Source organism: Aspergillus multicolor, assembly GCF_047715735.1.
Source record: "Aspergillus multicolor strain CBS 133.54 unplaced genomic scaffold BDW74scaffold_2, whole genome shotgun sequence".
Taxonomy (NCBI): Eukaryota; Fungi; Ascomycota; class Eurotiomycetes; order Eurotiales; family Aspergillaceae; genus Aspergillus; species Aspergillus multicolor.
In genome coordinates, this window is record NW_027395953.1 from 2,341,031 (window position 1) to 2,360,316 (window position 19,286).

The following is a 19,286-nucleotide window of genomic DNA, read 5'->3' on the forward strand; positions in this document are numbered from 1 at the left end:
CAATGTCATCAATTGATCTACATTCTGCAACGTCGGGGCACGAAGACGGTTAGTGCGAGGTGCAAGTTCTCAGTTTTACTTTTACTTCCTACCCTGCAAGAATCAAAACATATTGGAATCACTATTCAATTGAACAGATATTCATTATTGAAACTATGTACATTGGCGTGTTCTCGTTAAATGATTATTTCGCCAGGTATGGCTTTTTTCCTTTCTTTACTGTGAGACAGGAGTAATCTTCGTGACCTCCTTGAGGTTCCTGCTGCTGAATCCAACACGGATAGTGAACTCTCCCTCGGGAATGAGCCATTGCTGAGACACAATGTCCCAGTAACTCAGGTCTCTCCGCATCAGCTCGAAGGTCACCTTGCTCGACTCACCGGCCTCGAGATAGACCTTGTCAAAGCCACGAAGCTGCTTGGGTGGGGTTCCCTCAGGCGTGCTGTCAGGGAAGGTCACGTATAGCTGGGGCACAGTGGCGCCATCGACGTCTCCGGTGTTGGTGACAGACACGGTAACGTTGTAGATGGTCTCCCAGAGCTCAGGGTTACCACCTGGCTGGATGGGCGAGTCCTCGGGGGCCGAGGTGATGAAGTCGACCACGCGGGTGGCGGAGATGTCGGAAATGTTGAAGGTTGAGTAGGACAGGCCGAAACCGAACTCGTACAGGACGGGGATGTTGTGCGCGTCGAAGTAGCGGTAGTCGATTTCGAGCTTCTCGTCGAACCAAGACTGCCAGTCGTCCTGGCCGCTGGTGGTGACATCAGTGGTGGGAGGGGCGTTGTAGTCACTTCCGTTGCGGGCGATGGTGTATGGGAGGCGTCCAGATGGGTTGACATCGCCGTACAAGACATCAACGATAGAGTTTCCGGATTCCTGACCGGGGAAGTGAGCGGCAAGGATAGCGGTGACGTTGGGGTGGTTGGCAAAGGGGAGCTCATTGATGCCGGAGGAGTGGGTGACAACGATGGTGTTGTTGCAGGCCGCTGCGACGTTTTGCACAACCTCAGTGCCGTTGTAGTCGAGCTTCAGGTGTTCACGATCAGCACCCTCCTCGGCCCAGGTCTTGACAAAAACAAGGCAGGCTGAAGGGGGAGTAGGAACTCGGAGGAGATCAGCCTGGACGTCGGAAGTCGCGATCTGGGTGTTGTTGATCCAGAACTGGACGAGACTGGTGTTATCCTTCTGGGCACGGGCGTTGATCGCTGTCAATGGGGAGACCACATAGGTGAATCGGCCGGTTCCTGAGCCACCACCAGCAGCGAGAGTTCCCCACTCGTAAGTGGCATCGTTGTACGGGCCATTAGTCGGGTCGCTTGCGTCGTTGCCGAAAACCGCGAGAGTCTTGGGAGCCTTGAGGGGAAGGGCATTGTTCTTGTTCTTGAGGAGAACAGTCGCTTCAGCTGCCTGCTTGCGAATAAGTGCGCCGTGGTTGCCACGGACATCACGGCTTCGCTCGCCGGAGAGGTCGAAATCCTGGTACCAGGTGTCGGGAGGCGAGAAGGTGTTGTAGTCAGCAGCGGCAGGGTCGACCGAAGGGAAGTCCTTGTCCTGGCCAAGCCAGTAGTAGGGGGTCATGATACGAACAATCATGTCATCGATGCGAGACTCCTCGAGGGTTCCGTTGTTGACCGCGTTTGTCACATTTCCACCGAAGAAGGAGCCGTGGATAAAGGTCTGGCCGTACGAACCGAGACCACCGGGCATGTCCATGTCCTGTCCGCTCTTGATACCGGCCACACCGGAGTGAGTGGCACCCCAGTCGGACATGACATAGCCCTGGAAGCCAAGCTCGCCCTTCAGCAATCCATTGAGGGTCTTGGAGTTCTCGCAACCATAAGAACCGTTGATACGCTGGTAGGAGCACATAAAACTAGCGGCCTTGGCTCGGACCGCGTTGGCAAAGGGCCACAGGTAAAGCTCGTGTATGGTTCGGTCGTCAATGTTGGAAGAGACGGCCTCCTGGATGACTGTTCCGACAGGTGCACTGTCGTTGAAAGTGGGGTTACGCATGGTCTCTTGCTCGTTGCCGATGAAGTGCTTGGCGCACGCCTGGACACCAGCATCCTGGTAACCCTTGATGGTCTCCTCCATGGCAACACCGGTGAGATAGGGGTCGGCAGCGAAGCCCTCCCAGTTGCGGCCCGAGTAGGCAGAGCGTCCCAGGGGACCAGCGACGGGACCAAGGGCAACGTGAGCACCTTTGTCTTTGAACTCCTGGCCCATGGCAAGACCGCGCTCATACAGAATCTGTCTATCCCATGAGGCTGCCGCGGTGACACCCGCGGTGAAGACGCTAGCCATGTCTGTCACGCGGATGGCCAGCGGACCGTCCTGCAAACAGAGACCGCTGAAGTTGAGGCGGGGGATGGCAATGATGTTTCCTACACATGGTCCAGGCTGACCAGTCACCATGTTGGCCTTCTCCTCCAGGGTCAACTGGGTAACAAAGTCTTGCGCTTGCGCGAGGGCTGTCTCCCAATCACCGGCGCCAGTAATGTTGGCTATAATCAACGTCAGCGACTTGTCTCCGAGGTGAACGATTCATGAAAAGAGCCTTACGCGAGGGGTACACTGCAGGAGAGTGTCCATAAGAACCTAGGATGGTTGTGTTCTTGGGCTGGACATAACTGAAGGCGTCGTCACTCCGAGAGCCACCGCCATAGTTTTGGGCTTGGGCGCTGGAGGCAGCCAACAGACCCCAGGTTAGAAGTTGAGAAGTGCTCGCCTTGATCGCCATTGTGCTCAGCTGCGCGATTGACGAAGCTCAGAGCTGCTGTTGAGAAAAAAGAAGTTTTGACGGAGATCGGCCGGTCCTACTTATAGCTTTTGGTCGGCAGGTGCGGCCCAGCATGGCAAGCCGATTCTACGGCATGTCGGAATGCTCTTCCATATTCTACTCCGCACTTTCGCACTACCACTCCTTTTCGCGGCGTACCGGTTCCTTGACTCGCATGAGGTCATTTCCTATGGTCTACGGGCCCCCGACGGTCACATTACCAAGCAAACTCTCCTCAGCTGTCCACCCCAAGTTCCCAACCCAACCCTCTGTGGGGTATGGGGACGGACGAAAAGCGGCGGGGCAGGCGAATGAGAACAGAGGCATGCTCGCAGATGGAGGAGGATAGCGGTAAAGACTGCTGTACTGAGTAATTTTCTGGCTCAGAGGTTTTGCCGACATTTACCCACGATGGACATTGGGGCTCCGCGGTGACATTGATCGACGGGAGTATGGCCTGACTGGGGCAAGTTCCTTTGTTGAAGCCGGCACGAGGCAACTCCAGTAACCACGGTCGCCATGGTCAGTGGTATATACAGAGAATGTGGGGTGTGGAGTGCATGACTAGTTGGGTTAGGCAGGGTTCCCCCAAATCCCCAAAAATCCTCTCGGCAATACCCCGAGATACCGAAGTCGCTCGCACTCTCTGAGGGGTATTCGCTTGCAGGATTATATTGCCTGTGAGTGTCTACATCATATTTGTCCATTATTGATGACGGTTCTTGAGGCCTGAGCACCTGTTCTCTCCGGAGTTCGAGCCTATCCAGGACTGAAGTTGCATTAGCGTCCCAAAAACTGGAGGCTGTCATGGCCATGACGATCCCAAATTCTCCCCGAGCGGATGAAAACATTGCCGCTTTGGCGGCGCCGTGAACCATAAACCACCTTTCAGGCCTTTTAGCCGTCTGCTGCTATGTACAACATGGCTGTACAAATATGCTGAACATCTCTAAATGTTGCCATGCGCGCACAGAGAGTTGACTCATATGACGATCATTCATTGCTATGCCCACCGCCATCAACCCATGTTCCCATTAGACATCCCGGAGGAATCGGTTTCCAACTTAATCCCGAAGGATTCGCAACGTACTTGGCTCGGCCATGAAGGATTCAAACCTCGACAAGCTCGTAAGCAGGTTGCGCCTACCGCCGTGCGCAGAATCCTTCTTTGTGCTAAGCACATTTGTGGCTTGATCTAGCCTGGTCACGGCTCGCTTTGACAGCAAGCCGACGTACGTATGTCAATATACCGGTGCTGCGGAGTAGTAGAAACTCCTCGCGCAGCCTGGCAGTTTGAGAGGCCGGCGTCCGCGGGAAACCGTTCGTAATCTTGTTGTCCACGGCCGAGAGTTATTGACCTCTTACGACATTGCGGGATACTACCTGCGTCAACTAGGCTGCCAGACCGGCCAACCTCCTTGTTGTTAAGTTGCCAAGGACTTGAATCAGTTCATCCTTCCCATGCCAAGAGACACCTTACGCTGTGCACTGCAAGGTATCTGATGATATCACCTTTTCCGATTTTTCTCCGACGTATTGACGACCGGATTCCCGAACTTGAGCCAGCGTCAAGCAGCCAAGCCAACATCCGGCTGGTATTATTCGGGTGCAATCGTTTCCGGAGAAATGCTCCAGACTCGGGCAGTAGGGCTCCAAGTCCAAGCACAGGGACGCGAGAGGGGTCGCGTGGTGTGCAGACATCGGAGCGCTGCCGATGGTACGGGGACGGGTGGGGGGACTGGCGATGGAGACTGGAGCCGGCAGACCGAAAACTGGAGTAGTGAAGAAATTCTGTCTGTGACCAAGGTAGGCCATACGATGTTATTGTTCAGAAAGCCTGGTCCGTTCTGCTCAATCCGACTTCTCGCAAGCCGGGCTTGATGTTTTGGTGTCGGTACTAGAATATACCGGTATGGCATGGCTACATGATGTTTACTCCGTCGGTATCCCGAATCACAGGTATCCAGACAGCAAGTATCGACAGGAACATCGACGATCGGCCAGGTCGTGTGCACGTCAAAAAATTTCCGATATGGATCCAGCGCAGCGGCGACAGCCACGGCTACAGCATACATCATAGCGCACAAACTGCTTCTCAAGATGGGGCCATTATGGCAGCTCCTAACTCCGACATTGATATGTTAACGGTAAGAGTCACAAGACCTACAGATCTTCTCAAATTTTACTCCGATATACGCAGCGGGGGACGAAAGCCCTTAGTGAGATTGAGCATGAGCCGGGGTGGTTTCCCCGGTCCTGAGTCATGACTCTAGTACGGGGTAGGCTGGGTAAACCGTAAGTAGCGGTCTATACAACAAATTCCCCAAGCCACTGACATAAGCCTCAACGGTTTCGTCGTTAATATTCCCCGTCTAGGACGAAAAGCCGGAGTCAGAAAGCCTGACTCCAACAAAAAATGGCGGGGATGCCCCACTGTCCTTGGTTCTGTATACCCTACTCCACTGCAATTTCTTCGGCTTCACTCTGCACAAAAAACGTGGGCATGAGAAACGTCATCGGACAATCTCAACATGATCACCATCTACAACCTTCGGTAGGTATACAACGTGTGAATAATATGGGAATCTTGTGCGTACGGAGTATACGTTCGCCTGCCGCAGCACTTAGGGCTCCCCGCGTTAGCCACTACGGACTACTCACATTTTCACGCTTTTCGAAAGACCTCCAGGAACCTTTCCGGCAAGCTGCGCTTGGCCACTTGCAGGCCGCACGGAACGGGATGAGATGAAGCAACCGCTTTCCGGAACGGACCTTGCTGTCATTTGAACTTGGCCTGACTCCTGTCTTGGAAGCTCTGGGCGGATTATCGTCTTACGGTTGCTGGACTGCAGACGCTGCGAAAAGCCTTGCAATCGATTCGCGGCCCACAGAAAGCTTTTCTCAAAATATGGAGTCTAGCATGGCAGCCTTCACCTCTAGATTCCCGTGAGTAGCCGGTTCGAAGCATGAGCGCTGCTGCGCTGGCCTTCGCTTTCTTTGCTTCCTTTGAAGCAAGTCGTCAGCTCCTCACTATGCCAATTCGAATTTATAGGGCTCAGCGAGCTCGCAGCCGACGCAGACACTTGACTACCACTGTAATACCTACCCTAGCATCTATGCTTCCCTCTGTAAAAAAGCTTCTTGACCCATGCACTTTGTCCGATAATATCATAGCACTCGTCAGCACTCAAATGGCTTCGCCAGTATCTATAGCCATCTTATGGACCTCCGCTCCTTCAATGATGTCCCTAGCCACATTGAGGAGCGAGCCTGTCAAAGAACAAGACAGCTGGTTACCCGTCGTAAATTCTGGAAGCACTGAGCGAGTGTCCCGATATGATGGGAATGGGATGTCTTTCTTCGTGGCTGTCCTTCTTCGGCTTAACATCGCTGATAGCCTTCATGGTCAGGCTTTAACCTTGCCGTATGATAATATAAGACTACAATGTGTGGTGGTGATACTTAATCTTCTTTATGCCACCGAGCATCCAGCGATGTCTCGGCGGAATAGCTAAATCCAGTCGACAAGGAGAACGTCCTGTCCATTTTGCCTAGTTCTCTTCTTCTTACTTCATTACACTATCATTGTGGAGTATTTTCAATTATTTAATTCTTAGCTGATGTTGCCCTAGATATATTCTACCCTACTTCGAGCGGTCTGATTAAGCGGGCGAAAACATATATATATTTGCACTTCTTTCATGCTAAACTTTTCACCCATTGACTATGAGACGACTAGAATCCTAGAGTATCTTCTTATGAAGGAAACATATTCGCTCTTCCCTCAGTTGCAATATATCGCCATTATTACCTAGACTCAGTCGCGCTCAGAAAGGAGGCGTTGATAGGTGAAGCGGGAGCTACCTATATCGCGTAGTTTCCACCTGCACGTTTGCCATGAACGGACGAGGGCCAACACAGCGCCCTCAATGATTTGAAGTCAAGAATCTTCTGAATTAGAACTTGACCTTAGGTCTAGAGAAGCTCAAATTAAGGTAGGATTGCTAGCAGGGGGTGTTGTTTATCAGTGGAGCAGAGTGGGTGCGATCGCACGCCCGACTACGGCTACGACCAGGGATCCGGAATTAGGTGGGGGCTGAGGTATAGAGCAAAATCCTCACTGGCCATGGACACTCAAATAACGCAAGTAACCGTCGTTTGATCCTAGAGCTTCCCTGAATTATGCTCCGGACCCAAGGGCCGTAATGTACACCCGCTGGGCGCTCACCCTGTAAGTTGTAGACAAGGGTGTATAAAAAGGATACCCCGCACAGGCTTTGTTTCATTGAATCACTCACCCACTTGTTCTCATCATGACCTGGATACCTGCGATGGATAGGTTCTTTACCTGCGATCTCGAAGGCTCAAGCTTCCAACGGTCCGAGGTTTCGGGCCCTGCGAGCGATGTAGACATCGACCATGCGCAGGGCATCGTTGTCCGCCTATTCATACGCGCGAAGATGCGGTAGGCGTTCCCCATCGAAGTCCAAGCCCTTCGCGCCGGAATCAATGAGCAGGCCCTCTTCAAGCGTGCTTCAGAGCTAAACGGCGGTCGGGAATGCAAGGTCGAACACCCTCCGCCATGGGGACGCGGGTCCCTCATGGGCGGTGCGAACTACCATGCACGGATTCGCTTCGAGGACGATGACGGCAACCCCGAGACAAACGAAAGTTGCTTATCCGAGTGCCCCGAATGGACGGGGGCATCCCACAACAGCTAATCGACTACCTCGTTCGCAGCGAATACGCTACGCTTAAGTTTCTCAAGGCCACGAAGGTGCCTGCACCGCGGGTATTTGGGTACGGCATTGCCGGCGGGGAGGATAACCAGGTTGGCGTTAGCTATATCCTGATGGAAAAATTGCCTGGTAGGCCTTGGAACATGCAAGGACCGCGCGGGAAGCCGTTTGCGGATGAAAAGGACAAAAAGAAAGTGTGGGATGGGTTGGCAGAAATCCTCATAGAGCTGCGCCGCTATCCATTTTCCCAGGCTGGGTCTCTTCTCCCAGGTCCGTTGCCATCACGGCCAACGGTCTCTGCACTTGCCAGTGAGCGGTTTCTTGTCTTAAGTCTGATAGGGCCGTTCAATACCGCTGGGTAGTATTATGCGTCGTTCGCAGAACAGAATATGGCCCTCATTGCCGATGGACAGCTCTTTACGGCGTTTCCTGTGAATGCCTACCTCCTCTTTGCAATTCTGAAGTCCAAGGTGCCAGTCCTCGCACAATCTGACTTAAATCTAGCAGATGGCCCAGAACAGTTTTATATCAAACATGTCGATGACAAGGGGGATCATTTGATGGTGGACGACGACCTGAATACCACTGGAATTATAGATTGGCAAATGGCTCGAGTCGTTCCTGGCAGTGAAGCATTTGGAACGTCACTGGTGACAGCAGAGATGGAGGATTTGTACAATGGCATTTCGTCTTTGACATTCCTCGACCAAGCATTAGCCAGCTGCATGAGAATCAAGGGAGCAGATGACTTGGCGGATATTATGACTAGAGATGAAAAACTGTGGAAATTCCTTTTAGGTCTTGACGTTGATTTCTCTTGGAATGAGACGCTCCTATTGATTCGCGGCATCTGGGCTGCATTTGGTGTGGAGGGCTCAGAGTGGGGAGTTTGGAAAGCGGACATGCTGGAGCAAAATCGTCATGATAAACGTCTCAGCCAGATTATCAGTAGGTTCGGATTGGAACCATGAGAAGCTCCGAGTCAGAGTTCGTCCTCCTCGATGCCGTCTTGTTTTCGCCTTGGCGTCAATTCGGAAAGTTAAAGCAGAGCACATTTAAGACTGCATATGAACCAAATCCAGCAAAAAAGACGAATACGACAAAACTGTGTATATTTTGCCTAATGGGCAAACAGTAAGCCGGTGCTGGAAGCTTCATGCTTGGGAGTTCCCACACTGCAGTTGCTGTAAGGTTGGTGTTCTGCCCACCACCGCGTTTGTGACTGCACCAAATGGCTTTCAGGACTCTTTTCAGGCTTGCTGCAGCCCGCCCTGGTTGTAAAATTAGTCTAAATACCATCTCCTCCTGAGTTGAAAATTAGGCCAGGGTTCCAGATGGTCAACAAACCGAGGCTGGCTCAACGCCATTCCTCTGCTTGATTTACCTGGGCATCGGCAAAATGACAAGATCTTCGTTGGTTTGTTGGAGAGCGCGAGGGCGGTCTAATTCTGTCTTGATGCTCAGCAAATGTAAGACAAACAACAGCTTTTGCCGCTCACCATATTGTCTATTTTGAGAAGACAAAATAGGTGACTCAAGAAACCGCATCCGACACTGTCAGTACAAATGGTGGCCCCAGCAAAGGCGGTTTTCTATCTCGCAGTCCAGTACAAGGGCATTCTCCCTACCCTAGTATACTGGGGCCACAACCAATCCACCAAAATGCCGCACTTCCTCAACTCAGTTATTGGACCCGGCCGTTACTGCTCCGGTGAGAGTCGAGGATATTTCCAGACGCTGGCCTGAGAAGGGTAACACTGCCCTTCGGGTAGCCAACTGCAAACGAAGAGGGGTTTTGTTCTCTTAGAAACTAACTCAAAGACGGGCATCCAGCTCGTTTCCTTGTGGCTAGTGGTGCCTGGCGGACCAATGTCGGGGGGAGAGACGGCATTTTATTCGCTGGGTTGGACGAGGTTGAACCAGACGGAGCGGAGTCAGCCGTGATAAAGGCACTAATGGGGATTATTCCGGATCACCAAAGCGTGAAAAAGCCACGATAGGTGAGGCTATCACCGGCAGCGGGTGGTTTCGGGAGGAACTCCGTCTCGCGATGGGATTGGCTGATGGTACCTCGGCCAGCGGCAGCCTAAGGAACGACTTGCGGTTTGCGAGAAGAGCTTCGTAGGGTAGAAGGGTCGAGATAGAGCCAGGCGTAATGGGACCATACAAAGGGAAGCGCGGCGAACCGAACGGAAGAGAAAAGAATTTATCTCAGGCTTGAGGTTGAATGCTCGATGGAGCCCATTGTGAACGGCCGCGGACGGGCCCGTTACAGTGGCCTGAAGAGAGTCGAAAGTGTTTCGGGATTGGCTGTAGTTGTGAGAGAAACAGACCCACAGAAGAACCCCGAATGCACGTCAAAGAGCGTGCGTGCTGGAGTGATTCGAGCAGCTGCAAAGCTCCGAGAGGTTTCGCGGTTTTGGCAGGGGCCAGAGCGAGAGAAGGAGAGCTCCAACTTTGGCTGCAGGATGCTATGGATAGTCAGAATGCTGACAGGGAGTCCAGATGGCTGTGATACCAACGGCAGCCTCAGGCACCCATTATGTCACATGTGGAACCGACCGGCCGATGACGACACCGACCTGAGTCTCGACTATAGCAAACATTTTATGACTTCAGTCTCGGCGGTGTCTGTGAAAGGAGAACAAGGCAGCCTCAAACGGTGGGTCGGCCTCATGAAGTATAGCCAGGTACGAACGTCATGATCTGGCGGTGCAGGTAGGTTCGATGCTTGAGATGTCTGCACCCTACGGAGTACACCGTACAGATTCTAGAGTAGTAGTAGGGCGATATCTGAGAGCGCTATATCGCGCTATGGGCTATGGGCTCTGGTGGCCTCGGATCCGCAGCGGGCTCTTTGTTCCGGCTCGACGGTTGCAATTTCCGACACGACCAGGAGCGTTGGGCAGCTCAGCATTGCATGTAGCACAAACGGCGGGTGTGACTGACTGGGCACCAGTTCAGTTGTAGACTCAACCCGTTCGAGTCAATACTGACGGCAGTGATAACGGTAGTCGCAGCAAGGAGGAATCCTGTTTTCATGGACCCCAGATCTACAGTCTATATTGGAGCTAATCAGAGGGCGCGTGAATGGCCGGTGCTCCGTCCTGATGCAATGGATAACGACCGGCTCCACCGTGGGAATACGGACTATGGCTATGACCTTCTCAGTTCTTAGACTCAGGCTGCGACGCTGTCATCATTGGTCTCAATTGCACTTCTGTTTCGACTCACCGCTCCACTCTGTGCGCTCCTTCTCTATTCTTTCATCGTCGATTCCTTGTTTGGCTGCCTCCCGCTTCTTGTCTATATAACCCCTCCCCCGCCCAGCCTAATTGCCTCCTCATCTTCACATTCCTCAGAACACAGCCAACCAATACCCCCACCCATCCTCTCCATCTATCATCTCACCTTCCTACCTCAAGTTACCTGAACACACACCTTCTCTAAATACCTGCATAACACATCCTATCACAATGGGCAAAGCTATTCACTTTGGTGGCGGTAACATCGGCCGTGGCTTCGTTGGAGAGTTCCTCCACGAGGCCGGCTACGAAGTCGTCTTTGTCGACGTTGTCGACGACCTTATCACCTCTATTCAAAAGACCCCCTCATACGAGATCACTGAGATCAGCGAAGATGGTGAGAAGAAGAAGACTATCACCAACTACCGCGCCCTCAACTCCAAGTCTCAAGAAGACGACGTTGTCCAGGAGATTGCTACCGCCGACATCGTGACCTGCGCTGTCGGTCCCCGAGTTCTTCAATTCATCGCTCCTGTCATTGCCAAGGGTCTCGACTCCCGCAGCGTATCACACCCTCTGACTGTCATTGCTTGCGAGAACGCTATCAATGCCACCGACACCCTCCGCGGCCACATTGAGAAGAAGGCCAAGCCCGAGTCCCTCTCTGAGCGTGCCGTTTTCGCCAACTGCGCTATTGACCGCATCGTTCCTAACCAGCCTCCCAACAATGGCCTCAACGTCCGCATCGAGAAGTACTGGGAATGGGTTGTTGAGCAGACTCCCTTCAAGGAGAAGGGTGTTGCGCCTCCCAACGTCTCTGCCATCCACTGGGTGGACAAGCTCGACCCCTACATCGAACGCAAGCTCTTCACTGTCAATACCGGACACGCCACGACCGCCTACTACGGCCACCTTGCTGGCAAGAAGACAATCGCCGATGCGCTCCAGGACACTCAGATCCGTGAGACTGTCCACAAGGTCCTCGAAGAGACTGCCACTTTGATCATCAACAAGCACGGTATTTCCGAGAAGGAACAGAAGGAATATGTCGACAAGATTGTCAGCCGTATCTCCAACCCCTACCTCGAGGACGGCGTTGAGCGTGTGGGTCGCGCTCCACTGCGCAAACTCTCCCGCAACGAGCGCTTTATCGGACCCGCCTCCCAGCTTGCTGAGCGTGGTCTGAAGTTCGATGCTCTGCTCGGTGCTATTGAGCAAGCCCTTCGCTTCCAGGACGTCGAGGGTGACGAAGAGAGCAAGGAGCTCGCCCAGATTCTCAAGGAGAAGTCCGCCGAGGAAGCCACCAGCCACCTGACCGAGCTCGAGAAGGACCACCCTCTGTATTCCCACGTGCTTGAACGTGTCAGGACCGTTCAGCAAGAGTCCAAGTAGGATCAACACCCCAGCAAAGTTGTCTCAGCTCCTCGTTGTCACAACATCACCCTTTCTATTCTCGTTTCGGACACAAACTTACCTGCCATGAAGGGCGCCGACTCGATCACGGATTTAAAGGTCCCCGGGCGAGTTTCTTCTCCAAACGTCGCTGAACATGTCTGGCCGCAGGACGGAACTTGATTGTGCATGGAATACGGCGAATATGGTCTCGGCATGGGTTTTCATGTACTATGGAATTTCGGTTTTAGCGTTATGATTGTATGTAATCGCTTATGTGCAGAGCACTAAGCTAATGAATGATGAAAATGATATCAAGTCAACTTCCTCTTCGTAAGCCTCCATTTATAACTTACTCTCCTTCCATTCCGGCTTCCTCTTTTCCACGAAAGCCCTCAGGCCCTCTTTTATATTCTCGCCAGCATTCAGCTTCTTCTCCCAGTGCTCAACGTGCAACCGGGTCCCTTCCTCAGCACTAACCCCCTCCCATCCCATTTTTACTCCTTCTCTGCTCACGACCACCGCATCAGGACTGTTCGCCGCGATCTGCGCCGCAACTTCAACTGCCCTCTCGAGCACCTTTTCAGCAGCAACAACTTCATTTACAAATCCCCACTTCTCGGCTTCCTTCGCCTCTACCCTCCGCCCCGTAAGCACCATCTCCATCGCCCGCTGCCTACCCACCGTCCTCACAATCCGCGGCAGCGCGCCGGCCCAAGCAACGACCCCGCGCTGCACCTCCGGGAATCCAAAGAACGCCTTCTCCGACGCAATCACTATATCCGTATTCGTGACCATCTCGCAGCCTCCACCTAGACATAGCCCATTCACGGCAGCCATGATAGGCTTCTTCCCGCTTCGTCGCGAAAGCCCCCCGAAGCCGCTGAGGGGCATTGGGCTCCGCGGTTTGGAGGACTGCGTGCTGGCGTTCCATTCTGCTCATAGTTCATGTCAGCCAGTTGTTTCCCCTGTAATGCAATCAAAGCCCCGGGGAAAGCAAAAAAGGGAGTAGGAGGTGTGTAATGTACCCTTCAAATCAGCCCCCGCACAAAACGCCCGCCCCTCACCGGTGATGATCCCGACGCGGAGCGAGGGCTCTTCGTCCATCCATTCCCAGATCTCGTGGAGCTCGGCGTGGCCGGTTGAGTTGATGCAGTTGAGGTCCTTTGGGCGCGAGAGCGTGACGAGGAGGATTGTTGGTGTGGGGAAGGAGAGGGTGCTGTGTTGGGGCTTTGGTGGGGGCGTTTTGAATGCGGGAGACATGTTGATTAGCAAGAAGAATTCGTGATGGTTGTTAGTTTTTTGATTTGAGCATTAGCTGAGAAACATAGAGAGTGGATTTTTTCTGCGCTAGATGTAGCGTCTAAGTAGAAAAACGTAGTTTTTATGAAGAGTCCGGGGGGAGCTGGGGTTGGCGAGTTGCCGAGGTTCCTAGGGGAACCTTTGTTGCGGGGAAGAGTCCGAGTCTACCATGTCCATTCTTACTGAATACTGGGTTCAGTTGGTCTTGGTTCTTTGCTGATTATCAGGATACCGATGTATCTGATTGAAGGGTATATTTCGAGGCTACATAAGCTAAGGTAGCTTCTATGTATACTCAAGATTCGTGACCATTCGTGTCTCAACGCCTGCAACTCCCCACTCCTTCACCTCTCCGGCGCTGTATATACAATGTGTAATAGAAGCAGACAAATAAACTCTGAACATTAAACAAAAGCCGCCTGAAGCATAGTGTATTACCCCTTGTTGATCCACCCGCTGTGCACCATGAAATCGAATATCCGACTTGACTTGTTGCCGTCGATCTGATCCGGTAAGTGGTTAGTGATGCACTGTTATGTCGAGGGGACGGGTAAAGCATACTTTGCAAAGAGCCCGCGCATCCTTCTTCTTCAAGCTCCCTCCAGCCTTCATTGATTCCTTTAGTAGTGTCTCCTTGATCACTAGGTACGGTTTCGGCTGGACATGAAGGACATCGCAGAGCTCCACTTCCTCTTTTGTAAGCAGATGGAGATCTGGTGCGCCTTCTGCTTCGAGCTTCCATGGAATAACCCCGTTCAGCGGTTGAACAACGAACTTGGTTTTCGCGGGTTGAGGCGTAGCCGCTCCATCGCCGTTCGCGGCAAACATGCGGTCGAAATCATTCATGGGAACGTTGGGTTCCGGTACCTTAGGTGTGCCAGCGGCCTTTTGCAGCCGTAATGGGAGCTCTGGCGTCGTTAGTTGATTGGCAGCGGTAGGCTGCTCGGGTTGTTGATTTTGCTTTGGGCGTGTGCTAGCGAAGCGGTCGAAGGACCCTTGCGGCATGAGCCGCTGAGCTCGTTGTTGCTTCTCTTGCTCGTATTTCTCGCCTCCTTTGAGATCGCCGATTCCCATTTGCCGCCACTCTTGAAGTTGCGAGATGGCCAGCCGGAGGTTGTGCTCGTATTCTAGGCCCTTGTTAAATTCTTCAAAGTCGTCATGATTCATCATCCGGGCAAATGGCTTTGCCTTGTTCAGTAGATCTCGTTCCTCTTTTGTGCGCTTCTTCTCCAGTGCTGTGTTCCTACGGTACTCGAGGAGGTTATGCTCGAATAAGATCTTTTTGCGCTCTGTTCGCGCCGTGAGGCGCGTGTTATATATGTCCACAACGGTCATCTTCAGCTCCATCTCGGCGTCGGTCTCGCCATTAGGGGTCTCGCCCGCACCAGGTTCAAACGTCATGTGTTGTACGGCTTCTTCGGCATCGTTCATAAACTCCGTCTCGAACTCCAGTCGCCCCGGCATGTAACCCTGGACTTCGTGGCAAGCGGGTACACTAGCCGTAGGCTTCTGCTTGGGCGTAGTAGGAGGAGCAGCCTTAGCCGCATCTTTGCGCTCCTCGATGCGCCGCTTCTTCCGAGACTGGAATTCTTCCTTGGATATCGAATCTTGTAGGCGTGTATCATCCGGATCGGCTCGCTCTGGCAGAGGAAAGTGGTGGCTGTCAACATACGTGCTCAGATAGTGATCGCGTACTTCCTCCTTTGTTCGATAGCCACCAATATGGTCCGCGATGTCAGCCCATGACCCCAACCCATAGATCTCGGCGCCTTCCAACAGCAAGAGCTCCTCGTCGGCGCCCCAATCCTCTTGGAATATGGGCACGGAATTCTGTTCTATAACTTGAAACGGATGTGTAGAAGGGTCATGATTCTTGGTTTTCTCTCCGGCGGCGAAGCATGGCACACAAAGATCATATTCTGGACAGGACGGGTGGGCGCATGATATGCGAACCTAACGCACGACAGGGTCAACGATGAGACAGGCCAAAGGGGGCGGAACAGGATGAAGACGAAACAAGATCGCTTTCTGCCATTAAACTCAGGCGACTTACAGTTGAGGTGACATCCACAGAGCAGACGTCGCAGTGATATTTAGTGCCAGCTTCTGTACCGCGTGTAGCGGTCTTCTTTCTTATTACACCCATCGCTCCCGGGGGCCTTTCATCCTCCGCGATGCCCAAATCCGTTTCGACGAAATTGACGCGCCCTCCAGTAAGGATAGAGGGCGGTTTAGACGAGCTAGAGGCAATAGTGTAATCAACGACCTCAGGTGTTGTCGAGATAAAGGGATGCTTGCTGTCTCCGCAGCTGACTAAGTGGATATGCGGCAGGCCAGCGATTTGACACCGGTACGTAGGGCTGGGACGGATCGCCAAAATTAGAATTCCGGAAAGTGGTCTCGGTGACTCGGACTTTTATGGTGTTGGTGGCTTCAGATAGCAATGTTGATAATGTGACTATTTGTCCTGTCTCCCAACCAATGTTCAGTGCTCAATCCTGGTGGGCGAGTCTCATAGGCGGTGGCTGTGCTCCAGTTCACATTTCTTGGCAAGCTGAGTACAGCCCCTGTGGCGTAAGGTGCCTGAGGAACAAGGCCAGTTTCGCCTCTGGGCTCAGGCATCCAAAGGGAGACCCAATCAGTGGCGTCCCTCACCCGCTTTTCCCCCCCTCTTTGTTCGCTCCCATCGGGAAAGCCGTCGATTTCCCCTCTTCAGCCTCCATCACAATTGTTCTCAACTCTCCCTCTTGATTTATTGACCAGTCCCTGTGTTTCGTTCCTTCAGCTCTCTTGCCCTTTCTCCCCAGGTCTAGATATGCCACTCTAGACTGCCTATATCTCCGAGTCATCGTCCTCGTCCATCTATTTGGACTTGTCTTTCTCTATCCTCTTTGTTGGGTCCCAATCGCTACCAGTTCCTGATCGTCCCTGTCGCTGCGTGTTACTACTGCTGACTGCTGTGGCTGTGGCGGGCGTGCATCTCCTCATTTCTCCGTCAATTGTCAGCGCTGAATCGGTTTCTGCTTTTGATCTTATCTTTCTCTTCTTTCTCCTTTTCAGCGGCTTGTCTTCGCTCTCTTCTCGCTGTCCTCAATCACCCCGAGGTCTCAGATTGAGTTTCCGGGTCGCCTCGAATTCGTCTCTCCAGGATCAATCACCCTCCTCCCTTGATACAACAGACCGCCGCCTTCACAATGTCCTGGAAAATCACCAAAAGTATGTTCAGTTGGTCTCCCATATCTCCCTCGCTCCCTCCCCTTTCCTGAATTAGAAACTAACCTATTTGCTTCTTATCAGAACTCAAGGAGACGCACCTTGCGCCCTTAACACAAACGTTCACACGCTCCTCCTCCACATCTACTATAAAAGGTGAATCCGGAGAAGAAACACCGGTCGCCGCACAGACTCCGACCATCTCCTCGAGTGCATCCTCCAACGGAATCGGTATGTCCCGTGTCATCCTAAATCCCGGGTACCTAACGTTTTACAAAGCTGCTTCGGAATCGCTCGTCTCCCCTCCTGTGGCCCCCGTGAAGCCTGGAATTTTGATCGTCACTCTCCATGAAGGTCGCAGCTTCGCTCTTCCGCAGCATTATCAGCAGGTCTTTAGTTCGCATGTCCAGAATGGTTATGCAATGCGCCCTAGCTCTTCGTCCTCTCACTCTACACAGTCTCAGTCGGGCTCATTTGTGCAAAGCAACCGTCCGCAATCAACGAGCTCGGGCATTAACGCGGCCCCGACTATTCACGGTAGGTACTCAACCAAGTACCTTCCTTACGCCCTTCTAGACTTCGATAAGAATCAAGTCTTCGTCGATGCAGTTTCGGGATCCCCGGAAAACCCCCTTTGGGCAGGTGACAATACAGCGTTCAAGTTTGATGTGTCTCGTAAGACTGACCTGAACGTCCAACTGTACCTTCGCAACCCTGCCGCTCGGCAAGGTGTCGGCCGGAACGATGATATCTTCTTGGGCGCCGTCAAAGTTCATCCTCGATTTGAAGAGGAAACTCACCCCTACGTTGATGACCCCAAGTTGAGCAAGAAGGACAACCAGAAGGCCGCCTCGGCCCACGCAGAACAGGAACGCGCCCTAGGACAAGTAGGCGCCGAATGGCTTGACCTTCAGTTCGGTTCCGGAACCCTCAAAATTAGCGTATCTTTCGTTGAGAGCAAGCACCGCAGCCTAAAACTGGAGGATTTCAACCTGCTCAAGGTCGTCGGCAAGGGCAGTTTTGGGAAGGTCATGCAGGTTATGTACGTGCTCGTCGAGTCTACCCAAATTGCCCAGTCCACATCTACTAACCCATCCGCAGGAAGAAGGACACGGGCCGTATCTATGCTCTTAAGACCATCCGTAAAGCACACATCATCTCGCGGTCGGAAGTCACGCATACGCTCGCTGAAAGATCTGTACTCGCCCAGATCAACAATCCTTTTATCGTACCTCTCAAGTTTTCCTTCCAGTCCCCTGAGAAGCTGTACTTCGTTCTGGCTTTTGTGAACGGTGGAGAGCTATTCCACCACCTTCAGCGGGAACAACGATTCGACGTCAACCGAGCCCGTTTCTATACCGCCGAGTTGCTTTGTGCCCTTGAATGTCTGCATGGCTTCAAGGTCATCTACCGCGACCTGAAACCCGAAAACATTCTTCTCGACTACACCGGACATATTGCTCTCTGCGACTTTGGTTTGTGCAAACTGGACATGAAAGACGAAGATCGAACAAACAGTATGGCACACTTACACTTTTTCTTTCTTGCCTGGTAACTAACGTGCTACAGCATTCTGCGGAACTCCAGAGTATCTAGCTCCCGAGCTTCTCCTTGGCCAAGGTTATACCAAGACCGTTGACTGGTGGACTCTTGGTGTGCTTCTCTATGAGATGCTGACTGGTCTCCCGCCTTTCTACGACGAGAACACAAACGATATGTATCGAAAGATTTTACAGGAGCCTTTGACCTTCCCAAGCAGCGACATTGTACCCCCGGCTGCAAGGGATCTTCTTACTCGGCTCCTTGACCGTGATCCTCATCGCCGACTTGGTGCCAATGGTGCCGCGGAGATCAAGTCTCACCACTTCTTCGCCAACATTGACTGGCGTAAGCTGCTCCAGAGGAAGTATGAGCCAAGCTTCCGACCAAATGTGGTATGTAGCCAGACACAGATCTCCAAGACAGAATATCTGATTGCTGATGAATTTGTAGTCGGATGCCCGCGACACCAAGAACTTCGACGTCGAGTTCACCTCCGAAGCTCCGAAAGACTCATATGTAGACGGACCCATGCTGTCTTCGACTCAGCAACAGCAGTTTGAGGGATGGTCTTACAACCGCCCCGTTGCTGGTCTCGGCGACGCTGGTGGCAGTGTCAAGGATCCATCCTTCGCCAGTATTCCCGAAGATTCCCGATTTTAGATATCAGTGACGGACTTGCTTCGCCGACCGCCCATAACAGGCTCGCGGAGGAGCCCATTGAATTTACCCTTGCATATCCTGCCACTTTTTTCGTCTTGTTATCTCGCGTCCGGTTCTCGTCTATTTCCGGATACCTTTTCTCATTGGATTAGTGCGTGGCAGTGATCTCAGTTTGAGCGAGTCGTGTCTTTTATTCATTTGTTCATCCTTGCATCGAAGATACATCCAGGCAGGATCCTACGCATTCACTTCTCCCATACCTTCTGCACATGTCTCTATCCTTGGGCTCTGCGTCAGTTCCTGGTTTCAGTCTCGTAACGTTGCGAAGGGAGGCACGTATCGTCTTTCATATCGGTCTTTTTCGTCTCATTTCTTGTTGTGTCGACTGCTCACCCAAACTAGTCGTGCCTTCTT

General features: G+C 52.6%; 7 protein-coding genes across 7 annotated transcripts; 4 read left to right on the forward strand and 3 right to left on the reverse strand.

Annotated features, from left to right (window-relative positions):
- Positions 1-216: 216 nt before the first annotated feature.
- BDW74DRAFT_186437 (beta-glucosidase) lies at positions 217-2,740 on the reverse strand (the record flags this gene model as incomplete). Its single annotated transcript, XM_073731264.1, has 2 exons — positions 217-2,504; positions 2,563-2,740. The coding sequence occupies 2 exons, from the start codon at positions 2,738-2,740 to the stop codon at positions 217-219; spliced, it is 2,466 nt and encodes an 821-aa protein (XP_073589169.1).
- Positions 2,741-2,861: 121 nt separating this feature from the next.
- BDW74DRAFT_145069 (uncharacterized protein) lies at positions 2,862-3,123 on the forward strand. The gene has a single exon (XM_073723151.1). It carries the CDS (start codon positions 2,882-2,884, stop codon positions 3,092-3,094), a length of 213 nt encoding a protein of 70 aa, XP_073589170.1. The 5' UTR covers positions 2,862-2,881; the 3' UTR covers positions 3,095-3,123.
- A 3,969-nt stretch (positions 3,124-7,092) lies between these two features.
- On the forward strand, positions 7,093-8,489 carry BDW74DRAFT_173901 (phosphotransferase family protein; the record flags this gene model as incomplete). Its single annotated transcript, XM_073727897.1, has 4 exons — positions 7,093-7,185; positions 7,249-7,463; positions 7,520-7,827; positions 7,900-8,489. The coding sequence occupies 4 exons, from the start codon at positions 7,093-7,095 to the stop codon at positions 8,487-8,489; spliced, it is 1,206 nt and encodes a 401-aa protein (XP_073589171.1).
- A 2,306-nt stretch (positions 8,490-10,795) lies between these two features.
- On the forward strand, positions 10,796-12,478 carry BDW74DRAFT_145072 (mannitol-1-phosphate 5-dehydrogenase). Its single transcript, XM_073723152.1, has one exon. It carries the CDS (start codon positions 10,995-10,997, stop codon positions 12,153-12,155), a length of 1,161 nt encoding a protein of 386 aa, XP_073589172.1. The 5' UTR covers positions 10,796-10,994; the 3' UTR covers positions 12,156-12,478.
- A 22-nt stretch (positions 12,479-12,500) lies between these two features.
- On the reverse strand, positions 12,501-13,418 carry BDW74DRAFT_173903 (enoyl-CoA hydratase/isomerase family protein; the record flags this gene model as incomplete). The annotated part of the gene is made up of 2 exons (XM_073727898.1): positions 12,501-13,090; positions 13,184-13,418. The coding sequence occupies 2 exons, from the start codon at positions 13,416-13,418 to the stop codon at positions 12,501-12,503; spliced, it is 825 nt and encodes a 274-aa protein (XP_073589173.1).
- A 250-nt stretch (positions 13,419-13,668) lies between these two features.
- adaB (chromatin-binding transcription regulator ADA2) lies at positions 13,669-15,895 on the reverse strand. The gene is made up of 3 exons (XM_073733034.1): positions 15,511-15,895; positions 14,019-15,410; positions 13,669-13,960 (listed from the first exon to the last, which is right to left on the reverse strand). Exons 1-3 carry the CDS (start codon positions 15,601-15,603, stop codon positions 13,892-13,894), a joined length of 1,554 nt encoding a protein of 517 aa, XP_073589174.1. The 5' UTR covers positions 15,604-15,895; the 3' UTR covers positions 13,669-13,891.
- A 584-nt stretch (positions 15,896-16,479) lies between these two features.
- BDW74DRAFT_52008 (serine/threonine-protein kinase) lies at positions 16,480-19,122 on the forward strand. The gene is made up of 6 exons (XM_073733035.1): positions 16,480-16,673; positions 16,755-16,901; positions 16,950-17,712; positions 17,772-18,187; positions 18,240-18,604; positions 18,663-19,122. The coding sequence occupies exons 1-6, from the start codon at positions 16,652-16,654 to the stop codon at positions 18,870-18,872; spliced, it is 1,923 nt and encodes a 640-aa protein (XP_073589175.1). The 5' UTR covers positions 16,480-16,651; the 3' UTR covers positions 18,873-19,122.
- The last annotated feature ends 164 nt before the right edge of the window (positions 19,123-19,286 follow it).

Excerpts from the sequence above, each read along its gene's own strand:
- BDW74DRAFT_145069 (XM_073723151.1), top strand. The coding sequence starts at position 2,882 with ATGCTCTTCCATATTCTACTCCGCACTTTCGCACTACCACTCCTTTTC.
- BDW74DRAFT_145072 (XM_073723152.1), top strand. The coding sequence starts at position 10,995 with ATGGGCAAAGCTATTCACTTTGGTGGCGGTAACATCGGCCGTGGCTTC.
- adaB (XM_073733034.1), bottom strand. The coding sequence starts at position 15,603 with ATGGGTGTAATAAGAAAGAAGACCGCTACACGCGGTACAGAAGCTGGC. Across the intron at positions 15,411-15,510 it reads CTGTGGATGTCACCTCAACT|GTTCGCATATCATGCGCCCA; the intron begins GTAAGTCGCCTG and ends GTCGTGCGTTAG. Across the intron at positions 13,961-14,018 it reads ATGCGCGGGCTCTTTGCAAA|ATCGACGGCAACAAGTCAAG; the intron begins GTATGCTTTACC and ends TTACCGGATCAG.
- BDW74DRAFT_52008 (XM_073733035.1), top strand. The coding sequence starts at position 16,652 with ATGTCCTGGAAAATCACCAAAA. Across the intron at positions 16,674-16,754 it reads GTCCTGGAAAATCACCAAAA|AACTCAAGGAGACGCACCTT; the intron begins GTATGTTCAGTT and ends GCTTCTTATCAG. Across the intron at positions 18,188-18,239 it reads AGACGAAGATCGAACAAACA|CATTCTGCGGAACTCCAGAG; the intron begins GTATGGCACACT and ends AACGTGCTACAG.